At 49.2% G+C, this 20,275-nt stretch overlaps 1 protein-coding gene across 5 annotated transcripts in view; it reads left to right on the top strand.

Annotated features, from left to right (window-relative positions):
* The window catches only part of ASRGL1 (asparaginase and isoaspartyl peptidase 1), a 31,782-nt gene extending 27,461 nt beyond the window's left edge, over window positions 1–4,321 (top strand). For all 5 annotated transcript variants that reach the window (XM_037838401.1, XM_037838405.1, XM_037838402.1 and 2 more), the window contains exons 5-7: window positions 20–138; window positions 2,360–2,470; window positions 2,877–4,321. In XM_037838401.1, coding sequence (XP_037694329.1) covers window positions 20–138; window positions 2,360–2,470; window positions 2,877–3,082 — 436 coding nt within the window. In that variant the 3' untranslated portion in view covers window positions 3,083–4,321. The remainder of the gene's footprint in view (window positions 1–19; window positions 139–2,359; window positions 2,471–2,876) is intronic.
* Window positions 4,322–20,275: the final 15,954 nt, after the last annotated feature.

Below are 20,275 nucleotides of genomic sequence, written 5' to 3'. Positions count from 1 at the left end.
TTTTGTTTACTTTTGTCAGAAACTTGGGAACTGTGGGTGCTGTTGCCTTGGACTGCAAAGGAAACGTAGCCTACGCAACTTCTACAGGGGGCATCATTAACAAAATGGCTGGCCGAGTGGGCGACTCACCATGTGTAGGTAGGACTGATGGTGACACCTGCCCCTTCTCTTTTACTTCCCCTATCATCAGGTTCTCCTCATTCTCTAGTCTCTGGACGCCTTCTCCCCCTGCAGGAAGAGGGGCAATTGAGTTGGAAGTTAAGGGGAGGCAGTTGGATTGGAAGGTGTCCTTTAGCGTACTACTGCCTTGGAGGGGCATTTCTATCTAGTAAACGCTGTTTTTCCTAGATCGCTTGTCTTTTGAGAATGACTTGAGGGAGATGGAGATGGGAGATACTAAAATTGCCCCCAAATTACCCTCAGTGCCTCTTGCTTTTCTTTAGCTCCTGTTTCAGAATCTGCTGACTGACTTATTCCCAAAGGATTAAGTACATGAAACCTCTTCCCCAGCATGGATTTGAATTTATAATCTAAGAAAACTGAGAATATAAATTTACAGTTATTAGATTTGAGTAGTATGAATAGATTCCCAAAGTGAAACACTTCTACCACAGAAATAATAGATTGAAGTGTTATTTGCTTTAACACTGAAGCACATGACCTAATTCCCAGGGGCAGTAGATGGTGGGGCTGGGGGTGGGCATGGCTTATATGTTTCACCAGACTTTTCTTGTGGGAAGTCCCACTAACCCCTGCAGATGATTGAAGTTTTGAGTTCACCTGCCCAAAAGAACAGCTTACACTTTTAGTCAAAAACTAACCCTACCGTCCCTTTTTCATTTGTTGCTCAAGTCTTTAGGAGTAATTTACACTGTTGACAATTCTTGATACCCTTTATTCCATCATAAACTCAGAGGAAAAGTCATTCTCCATAGCACAGATCCTACCATAATATGTCAGGTCATTGTAAGCCCAGCTTACATCCAGGCTACAGGGCCATGCCAGAGCAGATCCTAGAAACTAATTTCCAACCTGCTGAGTTAAGATGCTAAAGTATTGAAAGAGAGTGAGCAGACAGAACCTAAATTCTCAGAAGTCCTTGATTCTGAACATCAGGTGTGCCTGGACTCAGCCCTTTCCTGCCCAGTCCCAGCTCTCTCTGCTCAGCCTCTCTGATGAGCCCTCCACTGAGAGCATTCCAGCAGGCTGCAGATGACACCCCTGTGTGGACACCTAGGAGAGGGTGATGCTAGGCACATAGCAACATGCGCCTCAGACAACACAGCTGTCTTCTTGAGAAGTGGATCTATGTGGGTGGATGCCTGCCCAATCTGGGTACACTTGTCAGGACCCTTCTTTCAGCCAGCTTGGCCTTTGTGTCTGAGGGTAATTGCAAAGAAGACAGAGACTGGTCTGGTAGCTTTATTGGCACAATGGGAACTGGCCTGCTCACTCCCATAGAAGAAGTTTGTCAGAAAATAGAAAAATACCTCCTCCCATTGCAATAATTCACATTCGCTACCCAGTTGCAGCTCCCTCCAAAACTAGAACCCAGAAGTTATCTGCCTTTGTGTATCCTTGGGACCTTGTGACTTTCAGTGCAACATCTCAATGCTTGAGCCCTCTCCCCATGTCCAGCATCAGTAAATAAGGCAAATGTCAATCATAGAATAGCTGCGTGTCAACTAGGGGAGGGTAAAGGGAAAACTTGTCAAGGCTGAAGCGCTCTCAGGCTGGTAGTTATGTGTTAACAGATACAGAATGCAGAATGATGGTGAGAAGGCTATAAGGTTGCTCAATCCTGGACCAAAATAAGGAAGAAATCTGAGTAGCTTTAGTTCCAGATCCCCATGTAAGTGGGGAGCCCAGAATATTTCCCTCAGGTCCAGTTAAGCCATTCTCAATAAATAGTGCTGTCCTGCAAATTGTTGGACAGGGTGCATAGCTGTTAGATTTGGTGGTACTCGTTTTCCCAAAATTATTTTACTGTAGTGGTTTTCCTAGTGATCCACACAACATGGTTATGTTGTCCTTCCTTCGTATGTGTGAGGGGTGTGGAGGAGAAGGAGGAGGGCTTCTGAGCAAGATGCGGGGAGATACACTTTGGGGCAGAGGGGCCATCCACCTGCTGTGAGCCTCCCTCTGTGCCTTCCTTCGTCCTCCTGGATTTGGGGGCATTCTTACAGCAATTATTAGTCTAGCTTTGCATCCACAAGGTCATGGCTGCTAATCCAACCTTTGCCTACACTTTAGCACTCTTTGGGACATAATATTTATGTAGCATTAGACATGTTACATGTGTTTGCATTTCTTGACTGTTGCTGCTCAGTAAGAACCAATCACTTTCTTGTTTGAGCAGGGTCTGGAGGTTATGCTGACAATCTCATTGGAGCCATTTCAACCACGGGGCATGGAGAAAGCATCCTGAAAGTGAATCTGGCCAGACTCACTCTCTTCCACACAGAGCAAGGTCATAATTCATAAGGATGAGTAAATACAAGCTATTTGAAGAATATGAAACCCTTTCTTATTTGCTACAGATGTTGCTTTCAGGGTGTTAAGACTATTTCGATTCCTTCCCAGTTTCTATTAGGACCTAAATTAGGAAAGCATTTAAAAATAAAATACTATTTGTCTTTCCTGTCTCAGGAGGAAGGGAAGTAGAAGGACATTGAGCCTGGGTGTGGGAGAGAAGGCAGATCTGCTTGAACTCAGTGCAAGGAGGGCCTTTTGGGGGGAGGTTCCTCATTTTAAGCATTCAGAAGTTATTTCCCAAAATCTTTGTTAACTCATTAACTTGCTTTGGTTTTTCATATCATAAATGATGTTTTTCCTTTCAATAACATGTGTTGTTTCATAACCCTTCCTTTTTTCAGGAAAGACATTAGAAGAAGCTGCTGACCTGTCATTGGGTTATATGAAGTCAAGGCTTAAAGGTTTAGGTGGTGTCATCTTGGTCAGCAAAACAGGAGACTGGGCAGTAAAGTGGACCTCGGCATCCATGCCCTGGGCAGCCGCGAAGGATGGCAAGCTGCACTCTGGAATTGATGTGGACGAAACAACTACCACCAACCTGCCCTAAGCCCATGGGAGATTGTATACTAGGATGCTAGCTTGGAGGTAAAACAGTCTCCTGTTGCAGAGACTCGGCTTAATCAATTAGATCTAAAAATGGAAAAACATCTGTCACTCGTTTTGTTGCTTTGATCAGTAAGCATCTATCTGAATGATTGACTGAGGAGTGGGTTTTGATGTGGTGAGACAACTGCCTGTATTGAGATCAAAATAAGACCAGTGAAAATGATAAACTCTAGTGAGCCTTTCTCTTGAACAGTTCTCATTGGGTTAGGTCAGAAAGAAGAAATAACACGATCTTGACTTGACAGAAACTGCCTCAGTTCAGGGGGTGCATTTTAGCTTCAGGAGACCCGGAGCAGTGACAGAATATGTGGGCTTGAAAGATGCAGGGATCCAGCAGAGACCCATGCTCCCTGGGGCTCTCGGTTGCAGACTTTCTAAAGGACCAGTGAAGGGGGCAGGGTGGGAAGGAAAGGTTATGGTGGAGGTTTCTGAAAGCAAGACAGGAGCAGCCGCAGAAGAGCTGATGGGAGAAGCCCAGGTGACCCTCACAGTGTCACAGGGTTCATTTTGAGTCAGTAAAACAAGCAGCATAAGCATCAGGTAAAATCATGAAAATCCTTTACAGGAGATGTTCCCCATTTATGAGAGAGTAAACTGATTTTTCTAAAAAAGTTCAAATCTTTTCTAACTAATGTAGACATGTTTCCAGAGGCTTGGAAAACACTCTCTGGTAACCCAGAGCTCCCTGATCTGGAGACATAAAGGTCCTAGTGGAGACCGGCAGGCACTGTAGGGTTTCTGGAAGTCTGAGGGTTTTCTGCTCACCTTGACCACACGGTGCCCTCCCACTGGCCAGCATGCCTGAGTGGAGCCAGCTCCCACCTGTCACAGACCCTCTGTGTCCTCGTGTAGTGAGTAGCCAGGCCCGAGACCTCCCCAGCCTCTAACGACAGGGAGGGGCCAGTGGATGAGATGACACTGGGACTTGTGTTTGCACACTGCCCCTTAGTTCAGGATTTCCCCTCCCACTGATTTGGGTGTGTGTACAATGTGGTCAGCATGGTAAAGAAAGTAATTTCCTAAGTGGAGAATATTCCTATTCTCTCTTTACACTGGAAATGCTATTTCTACTGTGACATATCTGCTCGATTTTTTAGTCTGTCAGAGCTAACCTTCACTCTGGAAAAAATTGCTTAACTTTAAATTCCACGTGCCACTAATAAAATATATTTTGAAAGAATAACAGTGTGGTTAGGAGTCACTGTTGCAAAGACCAGAATGTGCACACACTCTCCCCATGGTCTGTCAGTTCAGACAGGTGTCCTAGACAAAGAGACCTTTAGTGACAAGGTGGCGTGTGGGTGTGATCATGTGTCCTGCCTTGAGGAGTCTATTCCCGAGTTTTTCAGAAGAACTGAGCTTTTTCTGAATGGTTCAGGGAAGACACCAAACCACCATTTGAGTTATCACTGGGTTTAGGAATTAGTCTTCTTGCAGATTCCATTATTCACCCCCAGATACAGTCTCACAAGTCTAGCTCCCACCCCACCACCCTCCCTGGACCCTTGTCAGCTGCTCTGAACCAAAGAGGACGAGTGAGGTACTTGGAGGCAGAACCGAGTTTGACCCTGGGCAAGTTAACTTTTACAAATTTTTTCATCAATAAAATAGATTACTGTGAAGATTAAAGAAGATTAAAGAAAAACCGCTCAGTGTTTAAGGATCCCATGGAAAATATAGAAACTGTGGGCAGGCCCAGGAGAGGATCTATGTGTTTATGTCCTTGAAAACCTCAATGTGCAACAAATGCCCCTTTTGAGATAAGAATTGTGTTAGGAGGCAAAGAAGAATCATGTTAGGTGTTGAAAGGGAGAGGCCCGTTGGAGGAGAAGAAAATCATGAGGGAGATGAGGGAAAAGGAAGAAGGGAGGTGGGCCATGAGGATGCCTGTGGAAAGATCTGATTTTAAGCTTATCTCATTCCCAAGCCAAGTGACTGTAGTTACCGAGTACTGCCGAGGCGCGGCTTGTGCCCAGCCCAGGGGGAGCCCATGTGGCGTTCTCTCTTTAGCCCCTCAGAGTGTCCAGTGGCCTGGTCTGTAACTGTCTGTGGAACAAATAAATGAGCCAAGTACTCTCTGAAAGAGGAAGGATGAGCTTTTATCGCTTCTGTGCCACAAGAGGGCAGCAAACTATAAAATATCTTCCAACAGAGCAACAGCCCAAAGGAGGTATTTATCTTGACTCTGAATCAAAACAATCTGCTCAGAACATTTGGAACCACAAGAGGGTTCCTGTTCCTGACTTTGTTTCATCTGAATAAACAGAAGTGTCCAAAACACCAACTCTAGGAAATGCCCCACAGAACCCATCCCATCAACCATGTCTTTTTGGCTCAAACTTCTTGAAGCCTTCTCTGCTAGTTACTAGTTGCTGGGATCCCAAGGTGAGCAGGCCCAAGCAGTCCCAGTCCCTGCCCTCGGCTGCTCCTTCTGGCCAGAAAGACAGATAAGTTGTAATTTGGCCAATACTTACCAAAGACGGGGAGGATAAGGTGCGCCAGGAGGGGCCCAGATCCACGAGTGTCTGCCTGGGCAGGTGATGCTGCAGCCGGCCCACCAGCCCACTTCGTAGAGCCTAGAATAAAAGCCCTGAGTGAGGAAGGATGGTAACCTTGGAGCTGTTGCACAGCAAGTGCTGTTTCTGTTTCCACTTCAAATAATGGCCTTTCCAGACTTGCTTCTAGCATGATAAGATTCGAATCCCTGAGTGCAGAGGAAGGTGGCATGGGATGGACTTCAGTTTTCTTCAGTGTCCATATAATCAGAAATAAATGGTGTGCGGGTAAAGCTGGCAGGGACACTTCACACATTCCTCCAGCCCCACACCTCCTCTCAAGTCCTCCCATCAGCTCTCACCTTTGTACAAAACATCACTTTGAGGGAGCAAGGAAGAGCCCCCACAGAGCTTGTCCAGCTAAGAAAGACACAGGTGTTCTCTCTCGTGACCCAGAAAGGAATTGGGGCTGGCAGAAGGACAGAGGTAAAGCCAGGTGGAGGAATGGGTTGGGGAGGGAGCTGGGACCTGGAACACAGAGTTGGGGTCAGGGGAGGGTGAGGTCCCCATTAGTGGTGCCATCCAAAGTACAAACACCAAGTGGGAAAGTAGCCTTTCTGCCTCACCCCACTCCACACACCGCACCCTAAGAGAATTGAGCTGTAGATGTAGATAGCTCATCTCTTCTCGGAAGTTCAGTGTACAAGGGGAGGCACAGGGATTATTCTGCCCTTTAGAAAGGTGAAAAAATAAGGCCCAGAGAAATAGGAGTTACCAGCAGCACATTCCTCTGTTTATCTCTGCCTCCCTATTTGCGAAGCCTGTGGCATGACAGTCCTCAGACCCCTGGTGGCAACTAGAGACCCAGGGGCAGTTCTGGAGAGGTCTGGGTGAGAAGCAGGAAAGAATAGCACGTCTTGATAACTTTGCCTTTCACATTTGTTTCCTTCCAACCCACTACTAAAATGAAGTTGAATTTTCCAGACTAAGAGGTATGGACTGGGTTGGTAGAAGAAACCAATCTGGGATTTGTTTTTGTTTTAATCACAGGATCATCCCACAATTAACTGTATTTTGCATTATCAGGACTTTCTAGATCTTGTGCAGAACTCCAGTGGGGGCTTGGGTTCCAAGCTACAGCTGGGAGCAAAGGAGCAAAGGAGGCTATTTCCACCCCCAGGGGCACCCGAATGCCCCAGTGAGGCAGCACCCTCAGCTGTTAGCTTGCAGGGAGGCAATTTTTTACTCAACATTTTAAAGTTAAAAATAACATTTTAATAAAACAAAAGCAGCATGTGTGCATTGTAGAAATTTGGGGAAAAAACAAAATAAGAAAATAGCAATAAAAATTTTTAAATGAGTGTTGGAAAATGCAGATCAACAAAAACAAGAGAAACATTCAGAAAAAAATCCTACAAAAAGTAGGGTTTTTTATATAGTTAACAGCCTGTATCACTGTTAACTCCCTATTGTATAGCCTTTCACATCTTTTTCTAGATGTGTATGTATGTGTATATTCAAACAATATATACATAAGCAGTTTTTCCAAAATGAAATCATGCCATGCATACTATTTGTAATCCTTTTTCAGTTAATCTCCCCTTCTCCATGACAATAAATTTCCACCCAGTCAAGGTTTATATGTCCTCAGTTTTCTCCAAAACGCCCCTTACAGCAGGTTTGTCCGAATCCTCCCCTTGCCTGGATTGCTGAGTGTGCCCTGCGTCTCCTCTCACAAAGCCCCTGCCTCTTTAACGGCACTGACTTGTGCATCAGCTTACTTCCCTGGGCATCACAGGGCCGCTGGGTGCCAGGCAGACCATTTCAAGTGGAAACGTGGGCACCTTCTGCTGTAGAAGCCTAGCAGTGCCGGGCAGGGAGAACTGGATTGGGCTTAAGGCTTGGGAAGGGAAATGTGGGTTGTGCCAAAATTACAAGGCCCCACCCAGGAGTTTGGCAAAGGGCAGCTTCAAGTCAGAAGAGCAGGTGGGGAGAGCGTACACCCTGTGCAGCTTCCAGGAAAGGACGCGCCCCCCACCCTTCCTCCTCAGGGCCTCCTCTGGCCGCCGCTCTTCCCCTCGGACAAAGGGTTGGTTTGTGCTCCTTCCCCAGCTCAGCTCACCTTCACCCTTTCCCAGGGCCTGCTCTCCTGCACTGTAAGCAAGAGCTACCCAAGGTGCCTCTGGAGCAAAGGGCCGTTTGCAGAAGGACTGACCAGTTAGTGCAGGTGGATGCTGCTCTCTCTCACCGACCCCAGGCATATTCCCCACAGGCTGAGGAGAAAGGCTCTGGAATACTGTGGTTCCCGGCCTTCTGGAACAACGTTCCACCTCCGCCCTGTGCCAGATCACGGGGGCATCGAACTCTCCCAGCTTTCTACCCAAACCAAGTGTTTAACCTTTTTAAAAGTAAAAAAGACGAAGCAAGGCGAGTCCTTCCGTTCCTTACATGGGCCCAACCAGCCCGAGGTGTGGCCCGCTGTCCCATCTCCCACCAGCTCACTGTGGGCCCCGCGTGCTTTCCCAGTGACCTCACCCCGGACACGGCCCTTCTGCCTTTGCTGCCTCCCCGATCTTTCTGGCCATCTCCCGTCATCTTATCTCTAGCTCTCACACGGCTGTCACACCCTGGATGCCTCATGACTGAAGACTGCCGCTTCCCCCAAGCCCTTTCCCACCCTGTCCCTGTCTTCATTAGAAATTCCTGCATTTGTCAACTACTCTCAAGTAGAAAGGGTCAGAAGACAGGGTGGGGCCCTCTGCAGAACTGAGAGGGCTCTCCCCAGGCACGTACTCTCTCAGCACTTCCAGCCCCAAGCCCGTACATGCGTGTGCTGCAAAGAACAGGTGCCCAGTACCTGTGACCTGTATTTCATCATAATGTCCTGCAATGTGATTTAGTTTCAGACCGCAAGGCCTCCACCATGGCCACTCTACAGTGGCCTCCCTGGGAAGAGGCTTCATTTTGTCAGAGAAAAAGTACCGGCCCTGCTCCCCATCTTTAACCACCACCACGGTGCCGCTCCACCCCCCTCAACACCCCACCACACACCCTGTGGTGCCCAGGCTCGTGCAGGGCTCAGACCAGCAATGCGGGGGGTCAGGCCCCAGGATGGAATGTCCTTGGCCCCTGCCTGGCGTTTGTAGGCCCAGGACGAGGTCCCAGGCCATTTGGCTGCCATCCTGGCCCCACCAGGATTCTGAGGCCTCGAACCCACACCACACACAGTCCAGCTTCTGACCGGTCTTGGTGTCGAGGCTTCCCATGGGGGCCACTTGGGTGGCAGCTGGGCCTGCACTCAAGTATGAAGACAGAAGAATGAGGAAACCCCACCTCATTCCTTGGAATCTGAAACCCAGCAGCGAGGCTGTCACAGCCCCCGCCTCCCAGGAGCCCACCCACCCCTCAACGATGAGGTCACCCAAGAGCTCACAGGGGTACCTACTGCTGATGGTAGCATGTCTAAACCCCTTGGTGGCTTCAAGGCCCCTCCAGGCTGACCTCTCCTGGCTGCCAGCCAGGGCACCCATTGCCCCCAGGCTGCGTGTGGCTCCCCAGGCTTCTGCACACCCAGTGTCCCCTCTGAACTGCCTTTCCACCCTCTTCTCATCCACTCAAACTCTCAAGGCCAGTCTCCGACTTCTGTTCCTGGCTCTACCACCTACCAGCAGTGAGACTTGGGCCCATAACCTCTCTGTTCCTCAGTTTCCCTTATCCATGTAAAGGGGGTAATAATAGCCACCTCTTGCATAGTGATGCTGTGAGGATCAGTTAATACACATAAAATCCTTAGACGTGTGCCTGGCACCTGGTAAGCAGTTGGTAAGTGTTAGCTATCATTACTGTGTTTTTTTGTTCCCTTACCACACCAACCAGGGTGACCACTTCCTTTTCTGAGTCCCTATTGCCCTTCAGGTCCTCAGCCAGCAACCTCTCAAATGGCCCCTTTCCATGGACCCAGAAGTCCCTTAGACCATTTTGGACCCAAGTACTCCAGAACCAGCAGAGGCCTGGCTGTTCGTGGGAGGGGTGGGTCGCTGGGCAGAGCCCCCCTGTGAAGATACAAAGGACAATACTAGTTCCACGTTTTATGATGCACAAAGCACTTTCACCTCAATTTTCTCCTTTGTGAGGTAGACGAAGCAGAAATCATTACTCCCATTTTCTAAATGGGACTCTTGATGCTCAAAGGCTCTGGGTACCTGCCCCCAGGTCACACAAGGGGTGGGATCCTAATCCAGTCTTGCTTGATTCCAGACCCGGTGCTGCCGCTTCAGCGCCCAGCTGGGTCACAACTAGTTAAGTGCTGCTTCCTCCCTCTGAAAAGAAGCTCAGCTGCCAAAGGAATTAGAGACAGCTGCACAATGAAAACCAGACGCCCCTGCCCCTGTCCCTGGATCAGCAACTAGGAAAGCGCAAACAACTGGCTGCTATGTGGACCCTGCGGCCGCCTGTGAGTAAGCTCATCTCCTGACGAAAAGAAAGGGCTGGAGAGCCCTGGGCCTGGGAAAACATCTCACAGAGCTGGGCCTGCCCTCAGGAAGGGTCCAAGGTCGACCACTGTTGCCATTGACCTTCTCAAACCTCAGCAATCTGCAAACTAGATGCTATGCCCATTTTTCAGATTAGAAAACTGAGGCTTCGAGAGATGAGCGTGTTTTTGAGAGCTGGCAAATGAGGCCAGGATGTGAGCCTGTGTCTGGGCAGTGACACCACTAAGACCAGCCTGCAGCCCCAGCACACTCCCCAAACCCTAACTAGCTGTAACTTGTCACCCCATCAGCCTGTGAGAGCCCTGAGGGCTCTCGTCTGCCTTGCTTTTAGCTCTTCCCCAGATCTCTGGTCATGCCAGATACATATTTGTAGAATGGAAGAATAAATCCCAAATGCTGTCCTTCACTTATCCCGAGGAAGGCCAGGTTACAGCCCGTAACCTGAGAACTGCGGCAACACAGCCAGCCCTGCCCACCGCCTCCTCCCCACTGAAGCCCAGAGAGGACCCCCGAGGGTGCCCCATCCCTCACTTACGCAGTTGGATGGGTCAGGGGTCCCCTCACCCTTGTCCTGTGCCCTTGCTATAGGAGGAGACGGGTCAGCTCCTGGTCCCTGGGGCTAGATCTCTTGGTAGAGGCTCCAGCAGGTCAAGAACTGGCAGCAAGAAGGGAGGACAGATTTCCAGGAGTATCGGGGAGCAGGGTGGAGCTGGAAAGGGGGTGGCGAGTTGCTGAGGACAGAACAAGAAGGAGCAGGAGCACACAAGCCTGGGGGCCATTTCTCTGGCTGACTCCCAGGCCCAGGTGACACGGGAGGCCTGTGGGGCTGAGAGAAGAGCTGGGTGGGTGTCCCTGTCTGAATCCAAGTTCATGAGCCCTGGTTGGGGGGTGGGAGTTTAGTTCACATTCATATAACAAACGTAACACTGGACAAAAATGAACTATCAGGACCACAAAGCAGAAATAAGACCGAAACCAAACTCCATCCCACTCCCAACCTGCCGTCCAGCGCAGTGCTTGCCCAGAAGAGCTCAGGACACGCAGAGCTCGGAGAAGTCTCGGGGAATTGAACTGACCAAGACCAGGCCTGGCCATGTCTTCCTCCCGCCCCCAACAAACCCCGTTCTCCTTTGTTCACCCATCACTGGACGCACATCTTCCTGTCCGTGCCCTCTGCCCTCCCTGCCCCTCCCCAGCCTCCCGCTCCAGCCAATGCCGCGAGCCTGCCCGCTGCCCCTGCTCTAATACCTTTCGTGGTGGCCTGAGACCTGCCAAGTTAAACCTAAATGCCCCTTGGGCACCCGCAGCTCTGTGGAGTGGCCCCTGCCTGCCCTGAGGCCTCAAGCCTCTCCTGGCACCGAACACCTGAGTCTCAGCTCCGGCCATGTTGGCCTTTCACGTGCACCCGGCTCCGCCCGGGCCAGCAGCTTGGCACACGCTGTGCCCTGTGCCCAAAGTGCTTTTCCCTCCCATCCTCACCAGCCGGCACCTGCTGATCTCACAGCGCCCACTCGAGGGACATGTCCTCTACCGCCCTGACCTGGAGACCCCTCCAGAGCCCCTGAATCACTTCTTCATGGGAATTGTCACCATTGCAGTTAGCATCTGTCTCCCGCACTAGGCTGTGTCCCCAGTGCCAGCGCCGGGCCTGGCACAGGACAGGGCCTTAATGAATGTGAGCTCCATGAAGAAGAGTGAGTGGAGGTGCCAGGACACCTCCTCCAGGAAGCCCTCTGTGACCCCCTCAGAAGTCATCTTCTGCTTCTCCGAGCAGCTCCTGGGAGACTTTCCTGCTCCTCTGTCTCCTCAAATGGTTGTGAGCAACTTGGGGCAGCACCAAGCCCCTAGGCCAAGCCCCCCACAGCCCCTTCCCCGGAACGCACCTCTCTGCCCTGACAGCTCCACGCAGTGTTGGACCGGCCACTGGAGACCCTCTGGGAAGCTTTGACTTCCATCACATAATAGACTCTGACAGCCCCTCTGATGTGGGGGCTGGTAGCCCTCCTTAGCCCCAATTTATAGATGAGGCGACAAGAAAAAAAGCTCTGAGTTCTGCTGGCTCTAAACACTCACTGCGTGGCACTACATAGACTCTGGAAGGATGATGAGCTCCAGGTGGGACTTGGCCTTAGGCCGTTTAAAAGGGGACTCAAAGGCAGGTGCTTGGGCTGGAGGGAAGAGGCGCCAGAATTCAATTTGATTCCCTGTGGCAGTGGTCGGTGAGACTGACAGCAGGAGTGCTGAACCTCTAGGCCCAGGGAGGGGTCGCAGATGCAAGATGTGGACAGCAAATGGGACCTCGGTTAGCTCCAGGTCAGGGCAGACCCAGAGACCAACACTGCAAGCGAGGGGCAAGGCATGGGGGGCTGGAGGAAGGCTGGCTCAGCAGAGGGGCTGCAGATCATGGGGTTGGGATCAGACTGCCTGGGTTTAAATCCCAGCTCCTCTCCTTGCTCGTCTCCAAGGGCAACTTTCTGAGCCTCGGCTGCTTTATATTTAAAATGGAGATGGGAATAGCACCCACCTCATTGTACTGTCTGAAGGGTAAATGAGGACACCTCAGCCCAGGGCCTGGTAGGTGTTCATTGTTGTTGCTGTTAGAGATTTGCTCTCCCTAAAGGTAGCCTTTGGTCTGGGTCTTGAAGGTAAGAGGATTTCAGCTGGCAGAGATGGGGTTGGAAGTAAGCAGTGGCGTAGAGGCAAGACAGCTGAGTGTGCTTGGGTAAATGGCCGGCCGGGAAGTGGGACTGGGCACAGTGACTGTCCCAGCCAGCACTGAGTATTCAGTGTGTACCAGGCCCTGTTCCGAGGGTTGTATGTGTCCTCTCCCCCAGTCGTCTCACAGAACAGCTGGCCATGAGGCTGGAGAGGGAGCTTGTGGCTGGAGGACGAGAGACTTTCTGTCAACAGACATTTCATGAGCACCTACTGTGCACTGGGCCTTAGAGAATCAAAGGTGAGATGAGCTCACTCTCTCATGGGGGAGAGATATTATGAAGTAAACACGTAAGGCTACTGATGACAGGGCCGTGGCCGTGAAGGAGCAAAAGATGGCTACCAGGAGGGAGAGGGGCTGGGGAGGGGGGCCATGGCGGTCAGGGAAGGCTTCTCTGCAAAGGCAACTCTGAGACAACACCTCAATGGAGAGAAAAGTGAATGAGATCAGGAGATAATCTGTGTGGACGCATCCAGGCAGAGGACAAGCAAGGGCAAGGCCTGGGGTTGGAGCCTGCTTGGGGGGCAAGGGGGCCAGTGCGCTGTGGCCTAGTGGGTGAGAGGAAGTGGCCCAAGAGGGACTGGACAGCTGCAGGGGGACAGATCCCACAGGGCCTGGTGGACTGGATGAGATTCTGGATTTCATGTTAAGGATTGTAGGAAGCCAAGAAGGGTCGCCACCAAAAAGGGACATGATGAGATTTACATTTCTAGAAGATCACTCTGGCTGCCGTGGGGAGAATGGACTCCAGAAGGGGCCCTGTGGACAGCAGCCCTGACCTTGGACATGTACCCCATGCAGAGCCAGAGCCCCAAGGACACAAGGACCCCAGTGGACAACCCCAGGCCAGCCACAAATAGGGGCTCAGGCCATCCTGGGCCACAGTAGCACACCCTTCCTTCATTTGTCCTCACCTGACCAAATGCAGCTCCATCTCCAGCCTTTGGCATGAGGGGGGCGTGTTCTCGGAAGTCATCCTAATTCCTGGCATTCTGAATCCACCCGGGAAAGATCCACCAGTGACTTTAGAAGAGAGTCAATTATTGCCAGCAGCCTTGTTTTTCAGCACTTTTACAGACCCCAGGTTCCCTAAGGCACCGAGAACTGTTTGCCCATAGGATGCTGGGCGCGTTCAGAGATGAGAAGGAAACATCAGGGACAGAGCCATCCTCTGCAGCTCAGAACAGCAGGAAGAGTAGGGGGAAAACCGGTTCAAGTCCCGTCTCAGCCTCCAACTCTGCGCGGCCTCGGGGAGCCCACGGCTCCTCTCTGGGCCTGAGGCTCCTCGCCCAGAACACACAGTGGAGATGTTGCCTGCAGCCCCCCCGGGGTCCAGGTACAGGCTCGAGTCTGGGCAGGCCAAGCCAGAGGCAGCTGCCCAGACCCATCTGGCGATCTGAGAGGCCGGAGCCCGGGCAGCTCAGCCTCCTCCACCCTGTCTTGGGCTGGTGCAGCAGCCACCAGCCTTCCCCCTCCCCCAGCTTCCTTTGGAGGCGTCCACAGTGGTGAGATGTTTTTGACACATTAACCAGTTATTTTTCCCATTTCCCTTTCCTCTCTTCTCTCTTTCCCTGATTCAAGCGGTCAAGGCAGCCTCAGGGAAGAGCTGTGACAGCAGAAGGCAGAGAAAGGGGAAGGATTACCTGGCGTTTACATTTCCAAAGCGCAGGTCCTTGGAGGAATGGAAAGATTTCCAAGCACTCATTCTGTGTAAGACCCAGGCTTCCAAAGCCCCCCACTGCACCCCCAAACTCGAAAAGGAAAGCTAAGAGCAAACCTTGCTACGTATAGGTTCTCACAGCTGGGGACCCGTGGCAGGTGCCCTCTCCAGGTGCCGGCTATAAAGGGGGCATTGTCTGCAGGGAATTGAAAACCAGTGCTGAGACCCACTAAAAGTTGGTATGCTTTTCAGGATCACCATGCACTAGCAATTCTAAATCATGTCAGCGATAAAATACTCCTCCCTGAAAATTTCCCCCAGTCTAAGTTCTGAGTAACAGCTGCGGTTACTGGTGAGTTTTAATATTATGTATGAAAGTCCAAATTAGCACGTTTCTCTTACTTGTCCTTTAAGAAATATTGCATTCTACAGGAAAGCTATTTCTAAGAACTCCCCGGTTATACAGTTGGTCCCCGACATGTTCACTTTAGGGGTAATTTCCTGAGGACTCAGAGCTGGCTGCGGGGCTCAGTTCTTGTCTCCAACACCTGTGGTCTACAAATCCCTGCATTTAATCAGTAGGTTCAAAAAAAAAAAACAATACAGCACTGTGATTGAAAGGCCAAGAAGTAGAGTTTGATTTACCTCAATACTTTCTCTCTATGTGACCACTTGGAGTTTTCATTTGGGTTTAATGTTTAAAAGTGACCCAGAGTGCAAACTTCCAGGTGTTTGGAACCTAGAATCAAACATGTGTTTGGCAACTGAAAATTTTAATTTTTCCATGAAAGATTTTACTCAATTTCAATATCTTTAAAATTGAAATGTGTCCGTTTTGAATTGTCAATTATTTGTTTTAAAGCTAAAGAACTTACCAAGAAAATAAAACAGTACCACAGCAGCACAATATAGTTGCTGCCTAAATTTTACCTTGTGCAGCTCTTTCAGTTTTATAAAAATCCCAGTATTGATTATTGGATAATAATTTACATAAAATTTCTATTTACATTTAAATATTAACATAGTATATTATTACATCAGACTATAACCAAAGGATCAAAGTTCAATTAGATAAATATACACACGATTGACGAAATAGCTGTGTTTTTCAGGTATGTGGGTATACGTGTGGGTGCTTGTGTGCTGTAATATTTAATTATTTTTACTGGCACAATTTTAACTTCAAGAAAAGAAAAGGATCTTCTGAATAAATGAATAAATACATGAAAATGATCAAAGTCTGTGTTTCTTTGCTGGCCTGTATTTTTTTTTTTTATAATTAAATTCAGTTTTATTGAAATATATTCACATACCATACAGTCATCCATGGTGCACAATCCACTGTTCACAGCACCATCATATAGTTATGCATTCATCACCACAATCTATTTCTAAACATTTTCCTTATATCAGAAAGAATCAGAATAAGAATAAAAAATAAAAGTAAAAAAGAACACCCAAATCATCCTCCCCATCCCACCCTATTTTTCATTTAGTTTTGTCCCCATTTTTCTACTCATTCTTCCATACACTAGATAAAGGGAGTGCAATCCACAAGGTTGTCACAGTCACACTGTCACCCCTTGTAATCTACATTGTTATACAGTCGTCTACAGGAGTCCAGACTACTAGATTGGAGTTTGATAGTTTCAGGTATTTACTTCTAGCTATTCCAATACATTAAAGCCTAAGAGGTGTTATCTATATAGTGCATAAGAATGTCCACCAGAATGACCTCTCGACTCCATTTGAAATCTCTCAGCCACTGAAACTTTATTTCCTTTCATTTCACATCCCCCTTTTGGTCAAGAAGATATTCTCTATCCCATGATGCTGGGTCCAGATTCATCCCCGGGAGTCATATCCTGCTTTGCCAGTGAGATTTACACCCCTGGGAGTCAGGTCCCACATAGAGGGGAGGGCAGCGAGTTCACCTGTCGAGATGGCTCAGTTAGAGAGAGAGAGGGCCACATCTGAGCAACAAAGAGGTACTCAGGGGGAGACTCTTAGGCACAATTATATGCAGGTTTAGCCTCTCCTTTGCAGTAACAAGCTTCATAAGGGCAAGTCCCACGATAGAGGGCTCGGCACATCAAACCACCAGTCCTAATGTTTGTGACAACATCCGCATCAGTCCAGGTGAGGATGTCCAACACTTCCACACTTTCCCCCAGCTCCTCAGGGGGGCCCTGCAAATATATTCTTATTCTCTGCCCAAATTACTTTGGGATGTGTCACTGTTTCACTCTAACCCATACAAACTTACCATATCTCCCTTCCTATTCAAAGTTCCATGTAATTGTGTTTGAACAAACCTACTGTAGAGTTATTCTGTTTAGAAAATATAGATCCTGCACTAAATAGACATCTCTTCCCTTGGTCACACATGGAAGTTGAAGTTTTAAAACACAGTCAGTTTTGACCTTTACCCTTTGGCCCGTTTTGCCCTAGTCTTAACCAGATCTGCTTCATTCATATCACTAATTGACCTCTGGGCTCTTTTTCAGCTTTTTTTTTTTTTTTTTTTTAACAGCTGCTGTATGCTCTAATACTAACATTCATATCTGCCGAGCTCTCGCTCTGAGTTTCAGGTGTCAAAGAGATACCCATTATTCCAGAGACCAATCAGGTTATATATTAAGGGATCAGCATCTCAAAGTCTGGAGATAGCTATTACAATTCAGGAATAGATTTGACTCCTATAAGAGCTTACAATCTAGGGACCATTACAATAATTGCTCCCCTCTTAGACTGTGTTCTAAGATTCACTTCTGAGTTTACACATTGTGGTTAGTCCTATTGGTGAGGCATCATAGTGTTTGCCTTTATTTCTGGCATACTTCACTCAAAATGCTGTCTACTGTGTGTCTCACAGCTTCACTCCTTCTCGTAATTGCTCAATATTCCATTGTATGCATACACTACAGTTCACCATTCTGTTCCCTTAGGCCACCTCCACCCATTGCAAACCATGAATACTACCTCCATGGACACCAGTGTGCAAATCTCCATTCATGTCTCTGCTCTCAGATCTTCCTATGACATACCTCATAATGAGGCTGCAGGACCTTATGGCCCCCACATACCTAGCTTTTTGTGGAACCACCACACTTCAAAAAGGCTACGCCATTTTGCCTGCTCATCAACAGTAGATAGGTACATCCCTCTCTCCATGTTTTCTCCAACACTTTTACTCCTATATATATTTTTCCTATAATTTTATAGAGTTATAGTCACATACCATTCATTTATCCACAGTGTACAGCCAGCCATTCATGGTATCATCATAAAGTTGTACATTTATCACCACAATCAGCACTTGAACAAATTGGTCACTAAAAAAAAGTTTTGTTTTGTTTTTTAGCAAATAATAAAAAAGATGGTAAAAAGAAAAATAACATGTCATACAATGCAATATAATAGTAAGGACAGAAAAAAACACCACTACCAAGAATCCCATATCCCTCCCCTATTTCCCCCTCTCATACACATTTAGCATTGGCATATTGCCTTTGTTACATTTAATGGAAACATATTACAATGTTACTGTTGACCATAGACTCCAGTTTGCTTTGATTATGTTTTTTTTCCCAAATATCATCCCTGTTTCAACACTCTGCATGGCTGACATTCATTTGCTCTCCCACATACAAAAACATTTTTATATTTGTACATTTAGTAACAGTCATTGGCCACTCCAGTTTTTGCCAAGTTATACAGTCCCAGTCTTTATCATCTATCTTTACCTCTGGTGTCATACATTCTCCTATCCCACCTCTTTCTGCTTTACTCACAGAAATCTTTGTTCAGTGTACTTACAATACTGTGCTACCATCACACAGTATTATGCTGGCCTGTATTCTTACCCATTTCATTTCATGGTTGTGATTGAGAATAATTTTGTGGTCTAGAGTAGGGCGGGGGGGGGGGGTGTTAAAAATTAATCAATTAAAAAATGATCTGCTCCAGGTGTCAATCACTGCAGGTAAGCCATTGGAATGACCACAACTCAGAGAGGTGGTGGCCCAGAAGGGCTTGAAGACTCGGAGAACAGAGGCAGGACCTTCCCAAAATCAGAATGAGAGAGTGACAGGTCAAGGCAGACAGCTTCAAATGATCTCCCGGCAGGTCTCCCAGGCCCCAGCACAGCTTGGGACAAGTGGTGGGAGATTCCTGCGCACCCAGGAGTGGCTCCAAAGTGGTTCAGAAAGCCGGTGAGCTCAAATGGCTCAGGAGCAACCTGCATGGACAGATGACCAGTACGACAAGGGACAGACCAGTGACCAGTGACATTGAGCACCAGATGTCCTCAGCAACACAAACCCTGCCAACACCTGGAGCTCCACACTGGCCCCCTAGAGTCAGGGAGATCCCCAAGATGACCGAGTCGAAGTTTCCATTCCTTTGGCAGAATGAAAGCTTGAGATTGAAATTAACTTTATTTAAATAAATAAATAAGGGATGTTCTATTTTATTTCGTGGACACCTGCCTTTGAGGACCCCGAATCACCCAGTACACACTGATGAACCAAGAGTGACCCAGTGTCCAGGCTGGGGTGTCAGGCCCTTGGCTGGGGAAGTGGGGCCAGGGGTGCCCAAGGCCCCTCGGGATGAGACACCAACTGAAAGAGCTGGAAGGAGCCCAGAGGTCACCCCCTGTACCGCCTCCTTGTGCAGGTAGAGCAACCGCAGCCCTGCCAGGGCGCTCAGCCACCCAGCAGCAGAGCTGGCCCTGACCCCACATTGGCTCATCCACCCCCTCCCCTGCCCCTCGATGACCAGGGGCCCAGACTTACCACCCACATTGAGGATGCAGTGGGGAAAGGGGCCCCAGCCATGACCTGCCAACCCAGGGAAGGGAAGGCGGGAGAAGACAGACAGGGCAAGGAGGGCCGGACCTGGGTGACTCACCTGCAGAACAAAGAACCTGCAGAATCAGGCAACAAAGTGAGCCGGCACCCTGGGAAAGGTCACCAGGTGAAGCGGGCCATTCTGCTGTCAGCCCCCAAATCTCTTGCTCAAAGCCGCAGACAGGCAGCCTATAAAACGGAGGGGAACCAGTTTCCACCCTGCAGAACAGGGATGTCCATTGACCCTAGTGTCTGCACCCCCTGGAGGGAGATTTTCCCATAGCAAAGAACCTGCTAGGGCTGCTGGGCACCGGGCCTTGGGAAGGCACATCCCCAGCTCCCACCCCCACCCCGGATGGTTTCGATCCAATCCCACTGCTGGGAGCACAGCACCTCCAATCCTCCGCAGGTCAAAGTGTGCCCTCAACCTCCCTGAAGCTCTGGTGCTCAGTCTCCAGACACGGCAAAAGCCAGGTCACGTGGCTCCTGGGCACACACACACACACACACACACACACACACACACACACACAGCGGGGGAGGGAGGTGCTCACAGGCAGCTCAGCAGCCCACAGGGACACACATGCTGGGCAGACCTTAGATCTCTGCAGACCCTCTCGATAGGGCGGCTCCTGCATTAGGCGGTGGGCTGCAAACTACAACCTGGGCTGGGAAGAAGGTCCGAGCGCCTTGGGGAAAAGCAGAACAGTTGATTCCACCCCATCCCACCCTGCCCCTGCCATCCTCCCACACCCACCTCCCGCCAGCCCTGACATCACCCTCTGCAGTTGGAACTGAAGAGCTTCCGGGCTGGGGAAAAGTCAGTGCTAATGATGAGGAGTGGGAGCGTGTTAAATCCAGACATCACTCCTACAGAAAAAAATCCCCCAGGGCACAAGGAGGCACGTAGGTGTTGTGTG

Source organism: Choloepus didactylus, chromosome 6, assembly GCF_015220235.1.
Source record: "Choloepus didactylus isolate mChoDid1 chromosome 6, mChoDid1.pri, whole genome shotgun sequence".
NCBI classification, from domain to species: domain Eukaryota; kingdom Metazoa; phylum Chordata; class Mammalia; order Pilosa; family Megalonychidae; genus Choloepus; species Choloepus didactylus.
This window is presented reverse-complemented; position numbering and strand designations above follow the sequence as displayed.